The sequence below is a fragment of the Phoxinus phoxinus genome, assembly GCF_949152265.1.
Source record: "Phoxinus phoxinus genome assembly, chromosome: 3".
NCBI lineage: Eukaryota > Metazoa > Chordata > Actinopteri > Cypriniformes > Leuciscidae > Phoxinus > Phoxinus phoxinus.
Genome location: NC_136878.1, coordinates 9,704,294 through 9,717,639, shown reverse-complemented (window position 1 = coordinate 9,717,639; position 13,346 = coordinate 9,704,294). Strand labels below are relative to the sequence as shown.

General features: G+C 36.8%; 1 protein-coding gene across 2 annotated transcripts in view; it reads right to left on the bottom strand.

Annotated features, from left to right (window-relative positions):
- znrf3 (zinc and ring finger 3) overlaps positions 1-12,489 on the bottom strand; it is a 69,264-nt gene extending 56,775 nt beyond the window's left edge. The window contains exon 1 of one of the 2 annotated variants that reach the window (XM_079608164.1): positions 11,944-12,489. In XM_079608164.1, the coding sequence (XP_079464290.1) occupies positions 11,944-12,165 (222 nt within the window). In that variant the 5' untranslated portion in view covers positions 12,166-12,489. The remainder of the gene's footprint in view (positions 1-11,943) is intronic. The other variant, XM_079608165.1, reaches the window with a different exon arrangement.
- Between the last annotated feature and the right edge of the window lie 857 nt (positions 12,490-13,346).

Genomic DNA, 13,346 nt, shown 5'->3' with positions numbered 1-13,346 from the left:
ATCTGATAAAAAAATTTTTTTTTAAAAACTCAAGTGTCTTGCATATATTCCACTATGCAATGTGATGCGTGCGTGTGTGCTGAAGATAAAAAGAGAGACAGCGATGACAAAAACAAAACATATTAGGGAGAGAAACAGGACTTACATTGTACATTGGGTCAATCATACAATCATACATTGGGTCTAAATCATAAAATGAGAACCCCAAAAGTCCTTATGCCCAAAATTAAACATCAAGCATTTGTTCTTTACCCAACTTGTCCAACGAACACCTCCACCTTTATTTGTGCAGGGGTGGATTTCGCTGCAGGCCTGTGATTACATCACCAGCCGTTTGTGGTGCAGCTTTATCAGTCAGGCATTGCTCAGCCAGCCCTTTGAAGAGCCCGCCGGGGGCCTTTGATCTGAGCGTGCTCAGTGGCCTCCCAGCCGGCCGATCCTATCAGCTCAGGCGGCACATTTGTGCTCAACCCAGAACCAGATTCCAAAGCCACCTCTCTCTCTCAGGTCTGACTGGTTATGTGTAATGAGGTAAAAGGAGAGGGAAGGGCCTCCGCGCAGGCAGTAAATCCAGAGAAAACTGTGTGAAAAATACCACATAAATAGACAAGGTGTTGAAAGTCATCTCAACTCAACATGGAACTGCCTGGGGGAATAAACACCAAAATGTTTTTTTTTTTTTTTTTTTTCTCACATTACCAACATACAAATACATGTTTAAAGGCTAGATACTGTCTGTTTTAGTATGTATGGATGCATAATATATATGTATCAATAACAAATAGGAATTGACTACAAAAAAAATCTATATATTAAATACTAAAGGTATTTAGTGTATGTATGTATGTATGTATGTATGTATGTATGTATGTATATAATGAATGTATAAAATATTTATAATATATTTAAAATGAAAAGTAAAAATATTTTCAAGAATAAAAAAAAATTGAATATATATATATATATATATATATATATATATATATATATTCAGGGGGGTTTTTTCTTGGAAATATTTGTACTTTTCATTTTTTAATATATTATAAATATTTTATACATACATTCATATATATATATATATATATATATATATATATATATATATATATTCTGGTCAAGTTTAGATAAATCTACCTCTGTTATACAGTACAGGCCAGTTGAAAACATTAACCAAAAAGACAACTCTGCCGCTTGGACCAGACAACCTAATCTTTCAAAGCTGGAAGCCGCGATACCGAAGGGACCGCGAGTATCTCATTAAAAGGGAGCCAGGAGACAGTTGTCAGGCATTGTAGTCTATTTCAGAAGCCGAAGAGAATCAACGGCTAGGATGAGATGTGTGCATCCATTCGTCTATGACAAAATGAACACCTGGTGACCATGGGAAACAACAGGGGAGCAATTATACAGAAGCCATGTGGAGTGAACAAAGGAACAAGCGAAAATGATGATCCATTAGGGAGAGAGGACTTTCTTAATTTAACAAAGACACAAATAAGTGCCTTCATAAGCCAACTGAGTTACAACACGTAATTCAGAGCAGAACCTATCTGTACTTCCCCAAATCAGTTGGGTTTTTCTTTAGACGCCTTACAGCCAAGTTCACAACATACAAATGCAGTGAACTTTGTACACAACCAAGAAATAAATTCCAGTATATCTAATGCAATAGCTAACATGAAATGACAATGAATGATAATTAATTTATTAAATCATTTATTAATCTAGGTTAATTTTAATTTTCATATATATATATATAAAAAAATCTGTTAATATATACAGTATATATATATAATATGATAATATTAATAAATGCTGTAAAGTGTCGTTCATTGCTATTTTATGTTAATAATAAAAAACCTTATTGCAAAAGGTGGAAACGAGTAAGTGTTTATTTTGATATTTTCGTGTGAATCTTCCAGCGTATGTAATTCTCTGCTGGTGTGCACCGCGGTATACTTTGAACCCAGTGTTCTACAACAATAGAAGAAAGTAGCATAAATGATAAGTAGAGATGCGGTCTTAAGACTCGAGGATTTCATGGTTTCATTACAATACTAGTGTGAAGCTTGGATTTTGCTGCAGTTGTTTGGCTGATAACACAACATAAGAATAGTCTTCTTCAACCAGAACATACCCGTGAGGACTATCAAAAAACAATTAGCAACACAAGGTTATAATTAGGATGACAACATTTCAAAATGTGCCATAAACCAATAAAAGACAAAACCTTAAGGCAAACAGACATACATTCATCCTGTTGGTGCATGGATACATTTCTGTTATTGCTCAAAAGCAGTCTGCTAAGTGCCAACTGACCCCAAAATTTTAAAAATAAATAAAGGCATCATATTGTACAATACTGTTCGAACGTTTAGGGTCGGTAACAGGTACGATTTTTTTATTTTTGAAAGAGGTAAACCTAGGCTGCATTTATTTGATCAAAAATACAGTAAAAACTTGAAAAGAAATTGTTAAATATTCTTACAACTTAAAAAAACTTTTCGATTTTAATATATTTTGCATCTGAGCTGAATTTTCAGCAGCCTTTATTCTTCGGTGTCACCTTTAGAAATAATTTTTAGGATTCTTTCACTCAAACTTTATTTATAAAGAACTTTAAAACAACCACTACTCAACTACTGTCATGTAAAAATGAATGAAAAAAATTAATTAGTTAATTTGCTCAAATAATATCAGAAAAGACAACCATCATGCAATTATTCTACCAAATCAACACTAATTCCCATCTTGCGCTGTCTAATGTACATTTATCCATTATTCTGTCATTCATTTTTCAGAACATTTTAACCATCATAATGTGTCCAGGAACAAAACAATAGCTGGTAAATCGATCATGTTAAAACTTAACATCTTTTCCATGTCAACTGTTTTCATCATGACCTAGACTTGATTCAACTTTTCATTCAAGATTTCAAGTCAAGTCTAGGTTATGATGGAAATGTATAATCCAGTCTTCTTAAATTGCATGGTTTGAGTAATATTGTGGATTATTGAAGTCCCAAATCAAATCTGACCATCAACTGTCTTTCATCACAACTTGGACATGATTCGAGACTTGAAGTCTAAGACTTGACAATAACTCGAACCCTTCGTGAAATGTGAAAGAGTCCCTGGAGAGCGAAGAGGAAAAGGAAACATATGAACAAGTGCTGAGGAAAACATTCAAGTCTATGCTAACTGGTTAAGCAGAAGGGCAAAAAAACAGAGAGAAAGACAAAGGAATAATAGAAGGCAAGTACCATAGAGAGTCAGGGCATGACAGAGTGTCTAATGGCGTGACAGACAGCGATAAGTGCAAGGACACGACAGACAGGGAGACGGTCAGACACAGAAAGAGTGAAAGACTGAAAACCAGAGCTTGAAGGAAACAATGGGTCTGCGTTTTGGACTTCAGCCGTTCGTCAGCACATTCCTGAACAACAACAAAGCATGCCTGAGCCCCTGTGTGCCCCAAGAGCATTGTCATTTCATAACCCTCTGCTGCTTTTGCAGAAGTAGACACTAAATCAAGTGAATATAAGCACGTCAGCCATATACGATTGTGTCAGTCAATATCAAAATTAGCATATTTAATGGATTCAGAGCAGGGGTGTGCATCGTGCGATAACACGATTTTTGATCATGAGTGGTTAAAATGTCTCCAAGATCTGCTTTTGAAGTAACGTAGTATCGTGCTTCAGTGCAGTCTATCAGTTGCAGTTCTGGCGGCTCCATCTTAAAAGTTGCTGACTTAAATTGTTTAGTACAATCAACTTAGATATTCAAGTCATTTCAACTTAAATCACATCAAACTGACATAAATGAGTTGAATCTTGTAGGGCTGCATAACGATTAATCGCAACTAATCGTTTGCAGAATAAAAGTTTTGTTTACATTATATATGTGTCTGTACTGTGTAAAATAATGATGTATTTATAAATACACACATGCATGTATATATTAAAAAAATATTTACATGTTTATATACATTTTTATATTTAAATATAATTTATATTATATATAATTATAAATACTTAATATATAAATTTTAGATTTAGAAATAGATTTTTTTCTTAAAATTATACATGCAATGTTTGTGTATTTATATACCGTATTTTCCGGACTATAAGTCACACTTTTTTTCATAGTTTTGCTGGTCCTGCGACTTATAGTCAGGTGCGACTTATATATCTAAATTAATTCATACTGAGATGAACCAAGAGAAAACATTACCGTCTACTAGGGCTGGGAAGTATGGATTTTTTCTTACCGTGGTTGAAAAGCAAGAAATTCCCCCATATAGAAATAAACCGCTTTAAACCGTTTCTGCAACAGATGAATAACAATTTATACATATATATTTATATTTAATCGTTTCATTCTCCCGCAGCCCGCACACACATAGTGAGTGCATTAGGCTACCGCCCGCGCTCGCACTCGTCCATCAAATCTAGTCCCGCGCCGCACGTCTCTAGATCACGGGCCCGGCCCGAGGATAGCGGGGGAAAATATCAGGCTCGGGAGAATCTAAGCTCTAAACAGGACAGAGTAACACTGCGGATATCGCTCATATACTTTTTGTTGACGATGTATCTAAGGCGGCAGGCGTGTGTTGCTTAGTTCCAAAGTGCTGCGGGAAACCCTGTGTTACGTTAACACACCGGACACCTATTCAGCTGTTGTTCAGTGTGCTGTTGTGTAGCTGAATAACTTGCCTTTCCAGATTAAATGTCTTTTCTTGGTCTTGGATTTTGTGAAAAAAAATTCTAAATAAATGCGACTTATAGTCCGGTGCGACTTATATATGTTTTTTTCCTCTTCATGACGCATTTTTTGACTGATGCGACTTATACTCCGGAGCGACGTATAGTCCGGAAAATACGGTATACATAATTATTATACACAGTACACACACATATGTAGTAAACAAAAACTTTTATTCTGCAAACAATTAGTTGCGATTAATCGTTATGCAGCCCTAGAATCTTGTATAAATTATTTTTAAAAAGTTGAAAATGGCTTACCTTATTTGTAAAATGTTGTCATAACTTATTGATCATATAATTTTTACAGTGAACATACTGTACAACACGACGTACATTCACATCACGTTAACGCATAGGTAGGGTCATGCTAGGGTCGTGACTCGTGACATTGCGGTTATTCACAATCACATAAGTTTACTATTTGCATACGTTTTAAAGCCTTGCTGGTTAAACACTTTATCGTGATATGATATTTTTGCCATAAGGCCCACCCCTAATTCAGAGTCTGTCCTCCAAAAAGCCCCGCATTTCAACTGTCGGAACTGAGATTCTTGAGGTGTAACCATAGCAACTGGAATGATGAGCTGTGATAAGCTAATCAATCTGTGTTGTCAGTCACCATCAGGACCGCACTTGCCTCTCAAGTGAACATCCAGTCCTTGTAAATGAGCTTTGATGGGCAAATCAATAGGGGTATCAAGGAGAGAGAGAGCGGAGCGATCGCTCGAGCCTTTGCAGGAAGCAAGAATAGGATTAATTCTGCGGCGGGTAAAATAGAGCCGACGGTTTGATTTTTCTATTTATTTCTGCCTAAACTATTTGCGCCTTAAGAAAACAAACAATACACTTTTTTTTTCAAGCGCATCAGAGTGAGGCAGACAGTGGTAAAGGAAGAAAGAAAGAGACAAAAACAGTTTAATCTTTTCTACTCCGACAGAGGGAGAAAAAAAACAACCTCAAATTACTTTGGCAAGGCTATGAAAGGCCGACGGGTTAGTGGTTTGAGCAGATACGTCTTAAAATACAGCTGCCACCACAAAACCAATAAATGGAAAAGTAGTCGTGCAGCACTTTTAACCTTTTAAACCCACGGTTGTTGAATATTGCTACTGTTGCTGTGGACAGGGAGGGGCCCCCGTGTTTTCGGGTACCCACTGTCTCGTGAAGGGCCGTTCTGGACTCCCATGGTTTCAGTCTGTGGGAAAAGCATGCAGACTCCTTAGGCCAAACCAAGCTCTCATTATGGTCCTAATTTAAGCGCAAAACTACAGCAAGCTTTGAGGAAAGACACTGTATCAATCGCACCACAGAACGTGGGCTGACTTTAACAGATTTTGTAAGATAAAACGAAAAAAACAAAGTACTAAATTGTGGTTTATGCATCTAGGAATTAACCCAGACCTCAAATTTTCAACATAGCAAATTAGGAAAGTCGCCTTGCGGTCTATTAAAGGAATAGTAGTAGTTGCTGCTAATTGACAATCTTTACCTCAAGTGGTCTGTTAAAAGGAGAGTTCACAAGTTCAGTCAAAAACGAAAAGTCTGTCATCATTAACTTACCCTTATGTCATTCCAATCCAAACCTATGGGTTTCTTTCTTCTGCGGTAAACAAGATATTTTGAAAAATGTTGAGGTCCAAAACAACACTGGACTTCATTGACTGTCATTATGTAAACAAACAACAACAAAAAAAATCCAAAGAAAGAAAGAGCGTCATACAATGACATAATTTTCATTTTTGGGTGAACTGTGCCTTTAGCCTCTGTGGTGCAAGTGGTGCTCACTGCAGAGCCAACTGACGTTCAGCTCCACCTCTCTGGACGTCAGGTGTTGAGCTTGACCTAGTCCAGCTCCACCTCTAATGGGTGGCAGTATAGAGTTATGGGAAGCGTTAGGGTGTGGTTAGACCTTCTAGCTCCACCCATTACACCCAAATTAAATCCAGAGAGGGGGGGCTGAACTTCACCCATGGCTCTGCAGTGAGCAGCCTCTCAGATCTGACTAATTCAAAAATGAATCATTCAGACCGATTTTGTGAACTCAAATCAATTCATTTGAAAATAATTGTTTGTTTGTTTTTCACAAAGTGGACTTCGCCACTTCCCTCACAAACTAATGAATATGTCAAATAGTGCTAGGGTGGATTTCAAGATTACAAGTCATATTGACCAATTATTTAAAACTGTTGTGTCTTTTTCGAAGTTTCAAAGCATCAGCTCCCATTCAGTGTAAAGGAGTCACCAGAATAATTAAAAGGAAACCTTAAAAGGAAAGTTGCCTTTGTGGAAGTGACTTTAATGTGTCACTTCCACACTGAACGTGTCCATCAGAATCCCAAAAATGAAAGTCAGATGCGCTAAGCATTTGAAAGCATTGAAGTATAACAACCAAAAAACGAGACACTGCAGAGCCACGATGATCGAAACTCATATCCCAACTACAAACATTCCACTCAAATATAAACAATGAGTCAATTTCCAAAACATAGCCTATTGATTTCACTCCCACATCAGCCGCAAAAAAAAAAAAAAAAACAGGTGAGAACAAAGGTTAAAAGAGGAAGTCCCATTTTACTTTCCCACATCCAGTTCTCAATGAGAACAGTGTCTAAAAACCACCAGCACAGTTCTAGTTCTGCTGCAGGAGGTGATAAGGGGAGTCATCCATCAAGGTATTTTAGGTCGGTCATGTGTATATGACACTACAGTTCTGCCTGAGAGAATGGAGAGAGGGCATCATTTTAATGCCGCCATGACAACATGTCATCGCCTGTACTACCAGCGTTCACACAGACCACTTCATTTCACTCCTGTTTATTTAAGGGACTTTCAGCAGTAACGGTCATGAACTACAAACAATGATGCACTGAGTTATGATGGTAGATGAGAGATAAATCTAAACTAGTCTGGTGCCACACTGAGAACAGTTGGTGTGACAGTCATTATCTCACTGAAAAATTAAAGACAGGTGCAACTTATGACAATCACACTTGGCAAACTTATTTATTAGAACTTGTTTAACTAATTCAGGGTTTCCCATTTTTTGTTTTAATCCCTTCAAAGTAGAAATAGCATATCATAATTGTATTAAATTACATTATTGTTATTATTTTTCATAATGTTATATTATTGATAAAATATACACTTTGAGGTTGGTAAGATTTTTAATCTTGGTTGGCATAGTCTCTTATGCCAACCAAGGCTGCATTTATTTGATAAAAAATACAGTGCGAATTGTAATATTGTACATTTAAAATAAACGCTTTCCAATTTAATCCATTTTCAAATTTAACTTATCCATATGATGGCAAAGATTAATTTTCAGCATCATTGCTCCAGTCTTCAGTGTCACATGATCTTTCAGAATTTTTTAGAATATGCTGATTTGCTGCTCAAGAAACATTATTGCTATAAATGTTGAAAACGGATGTGCTGCTTAATATTATTGTGAAAACTGTGATATATTATTCCAGGATTATTTGATGAACAATAGAAAGCAAAATATAATTTATTTTAAATAGAAATATTCTGTAACATTAGAAATGTCTTTACAGTCACTTTTGATCAATGTAATGCAAAAGGTGAAACACAGACTCACCAAGATGCATATATAATGTTAAAAGTATAATACACGCAATTTTATAAAATATCCACACATTAATGTTTCTTTCCTTGAAGGAACAGGAAAAAATAAAAAATAATCACGAGATTATTTGTCATTTTAACCTGCTAACAACCTTAAAACATTTGAAAATTCTGTTTAACGAAGTAAAATTCAAGGTATAACAAAGCAAAATAAAGTACCCCTGGTTGGGAGTCACTACAAAAGAGAATCAAGGACAAAGCTATCAAAACATTCAGCAGTCTTTTATTGTTTGAACATACAATGTTGCACGCATAATGATCAGGTTTTGTAGCAAAACCTTCAAACATAAGACTTCCTATATATATTATGAATCGTTTACAGCCCTAATATATATATATATATATATATATATATATATATATTTTATATATATTATATATATATATATATATATATATATATATTATATATATATATATATATATCACACACACATTTCAGTCAATCAAATGTAGTAGTAAGTCACGCATCAGTTTATTAGACTGATAACCACCATGTCAGCTAAAGGATTGGCCAAATCATCACAGACCACCAAACATTGGATGTAACAGCATTTCAGCATAACTATTCCTTTCAGCCCTAAAAACTAAAACAATAATATTCCTGTGATAAATGTTAAAAACCAACCGCTAGCAAGTCTCTATACTGGAGACAAGGCCCCTGGAACCGGCTGTAGGAACGTAACACTATATTCAAAACACCATCAGCAAGACCTTTTCAAGAGAAAAGCCACAACTACAGAAGGCTATGTAAGAATTATTTAAAAAGACACTGATTTTCATGCTATGAGAAGACAAAATTGAGGCAATTGAGGTTCTAGCCAAGGAGAACATTGGTTTATTGGAGTATTAGCCAAGGAAAGTCACTTTGCTTCCTGCCCCATAAGGTAGAGTATGTAGCAAATTGAGTTAATTTGTTTGCTTTGGCCCTGCTTTGGTACTCCAGGCTCTCCTTTTCACTCAAGGGAAAACTGACAAGGATGTACCAGTGCTTAGGGCTAGTTTTCTTAAAGTGCTTGAAATGTACATCCTCAGTCTAAAACCCTCACTTATTGACTTAATTGGATTCTCAATGCCCAACAACAAACCTTCTTTATAATTAAGCGGCCAATGCACCAATCCTAGAGGTTAAAATGCAATACACGGAAATTGAGACCAGCATCTGTGGTTTGCAGGAAAACCTTCACCATGCTTAAAAGCAATTAGGCCCAAGAAAATGTATGAACAAGAATGCAGAGCAAGCATTAAGGCCCGCTCACACCAATGACGATAATGATAATATCGTTGAAATCACTTTAAGAACTTTTTTTTTTTTTCCAGCTGATGAACAGCCAATCAGAATCCATCCTGCAAGATCTCGAGCATTTAAAGCTGCAGACAACAAACCAGCAGCACACTTGTGCAACTAAACTGAACTTTGTTTGTTTTTTTTTGCATTCAAACTGAATTACGCAACTATATTGTCAAACACAAGTCAGAAGTCAAACATTTGCATCAGAACTCAAAAATATCTTCATATGGTTCTTATTCAATCAGCTTCACAACATTAGAGCAAAAAACATCTCTCACATCCCAACACCATTCAAAGCCACATGAAATTATGACATTGCTGAGAAGTTGACGTGAAATTATGGCATTGCTAAGAAGAGAATTGTGAAACACACATGCCATTGCATTTCGGAAAATGAGAGAGAACAAACAGTGTAGGAGAAGATCTCAAACATGGTGTGCACAATGATTACAGCGTTAGAACATATTACGAACACTATCCCAATAAGAATCATAACTTGGCCTCTGAAAACATGGCAAACCTCAAAGCGTTCTCAACGTAAAGCTGAGGTCCGGCATCTCAGCAGGGTTTAAAGATAGAGCCAAATGGCCCGTGCTAAATGGATGTATGGCCAGTCTAAATATCTAAACCACTAAATCTCTCATTTCACCCCACTACAGAGAAAGCAATCTCCTCTGCCGTCACTGAAAAATGATGATCACCACTTGCCATTTCGAAGAATGTGATACTCACTAATCCTATACATGCGAACATTCTAACATTACTAAGTACACAACTGTAAACACATAGCAGCGAATGATGTGGGACGGACACAGTAGACCTGGATGTAAAAAAGCCTGTATTTTTCATATTTCTTCACTAAAACCACAAAGAGGAATGTAAAGAAAGCACAGAAATAGTAGGAGCTTGTGAAAGATGAACTATTGCACACAGCTAGAGTTTATGCTCGTGCATGGCTTCATTCCAAACCAGATTACTGTGCATCAATCTAAAAGGTAAAGCATTTACAGTGTGTTGCATGCATGAGGAGATGCAGCGTAAAGCATCAGGCGTTCGCTTTGATCATTGCATCTTCTTCCAGTGTTCACATTACAGGCACAGTCACCATAACTTCCCACAGTGCACTTCTGCCAACAGTGTTAAACTCTAAGCAAGTGTTTAAGGGACAAATTATTCCTCTTGGCGTGGCATTCAATAACTTCTCGCTCTTTGATGCCTGTTCTCTGTTTTCACAAGAAGAGAGGGAAGAATTACAAACTTTCAACAAATCATGAAAATGGGCGCTCTTTAGAAGGATTGCAAAACTTTCCCTAGAGAACACAAAACCGCTTGCATGCAATATGAAGGATAAATCACACAGAGGTGTGATGGTTCATAAACAATTTATCAAATAGCACAAATCCCTGTGGAGATATTATTTTAGTAGAGCGGTCTTCTGGACAGCATTATGGAGATGGTTTCTCACAGCCTTCAATGAACTTCAAACAAAGGACATTTATATGACAGGTGTCATTGACATATTTAAATCATACTATTCTAATTATTATAATTATGTAATAATAATCTCAAGTCATCTTGCCGGTCTTTAAACGCATGGACTGATTTGACAGGAAAATCAAAACTATAATTATATTAACTGTGGAAATGAATAAACGTTATGGGAGAGTCCTGGAACTTTTTTGATTTTCCAGTCTGGATAATTGTAACGCCATTGTAGGCACATAAAGCATATTTCAGAGGTGATGAGAATTTTTTTTTTTTCATGATCCTATATTCAGAATTGTTTCATCTTTCCAGGTATCCATTGACTGTGGGGATCCTGTTACTATGAATCAACATTGACACTTGTCATTTTAACACTGCAAAAAGATCTAGGAGATGCTGTTATTAATTGATAACTCTGACATATGTTTACTACTGTCATCTGCGCTACAAAGTTAGCCACATGTGTTCCTGCACGTCCCTAGTCCGTTTCTGCAGTATACTACACAATTCATTCAAGTTATGCATCAAAGTAACTTTTTTGCAAATACGTTTTCATGTTTTGCAAGACAAGAGGCCATTTTGCGACCGCATAGTTCTCTGGTCTTGTACCATCCTCGCGTAGTGAAGTGCAACCCCACACCCCCTTGGAAAGAAAGAGAAAAACAAAGTTGCGTTGCGAATGCACCGCACAGAAATGAAGTTGTTAGAGGGTAAAATTCCCATGCAAGTGCACCGATAGAGACGGAAACGTACTTGCACGATCTCGCCCTCTGCGCTGATAGTGGCTCCGGCTCTGGAGAAGCGCCCTTGCAGACCTGTCGTGTAAGTGGTATAATCACCATTTGGGCTCGACTCAAAAAGCACAACTTCCACAAAGGCAGTATCCTTGGCTACGACGCTTCCCAAGACCCAAAACAACACCAAGACCACCGAATCAGCACCACGACCGAACCCACTCCTCGGTAAAATCATCATCTTGCCGGTTGGATCAGCGCCGATCGGAACATAATTTCCAAGGGTCTTCAAAAAAGTGTTGATTCAGAATCAAATTTGAGAAGAGAAAGCTCCCTCCCAAAATACAAACGATACCAAAAAAGAAAAAAAACCCGCAATGGATGGTGCGAAATGAGAATAGCGATCATTAAAAATAAAAGTTTGTCCTTGGAAAGAATGTCGTGGCTGATTTCACCATTGCTGCCCGCACTATCGCATTGCTCGCGCGCTCGCTTATGCCTCGCTGGCTGCTGCTCGCGCTCTCTGTACAAAGCGGATCTCCTTTGATCTGGGAACACGTGATTCTTTAATTTTTTTTTCCACAAAGGGTTAACCCCACCCACCGATCTTCCCAAGAGGTCCTCGCTGCAGCCTGTAGCACGATGACGTAGCTGGATGGTCCAATACGTAGTGGACTCTGTTACGCGCATGCGCGGTGGTGTGTTTTGGTGACGGAAACAATCACACGTGCTTTGATCTTCCAAGAAGAATAAAGTTAATATATAAATGGTCACTTGAGTATGCAAGCTCTTTTCCGCCACAGAATAAAACATAAAAAAAAAAAATTGAGACTTTTTTTATCTCACAATTGCGAGTTTACATTTAGCATACTGACTTTATTTCTCCGAATTGTGAGATATAAAGTCAGAATTGCGTGAAATAAAGTCTCAATTGCGTGTTATAAAGTCAAAATTGCGAGATATAAAGTCAGAATTGGGTGTTATAAAGTCAGAATTCTGACTTTTTTTCTCGCAATTCTGAATTTATAACACATAGGCCTAATTGCGAGTTTATATCTCCCAATTCTGACATATTTTCTCAGAATTGTGTATATAAACTCGCAATTGCGAGTTATAAAGTCAAATAAATATTATTCAAAAATATGATTATTTTTTACCTCAGTAGGCTAGTTTAATATCTCACATCTCACAATTCTGACTTACACGCAATTGCGACTTTATATCATGCCATTCTGACTATCTCCCAATTGCGTATTATAAAGTCAGAATAGCGAGATTTAAACATGCAATTCTGAGAAAAAAAAGTCTGAATTTCAAGCTATATTTCTCGCAATTGCGAGTTTATATCTCATAATTATGACTTAATAACACGCAATTGCGACTTTATATTACGCAATTCTGACTTAATAACACACAATTGCG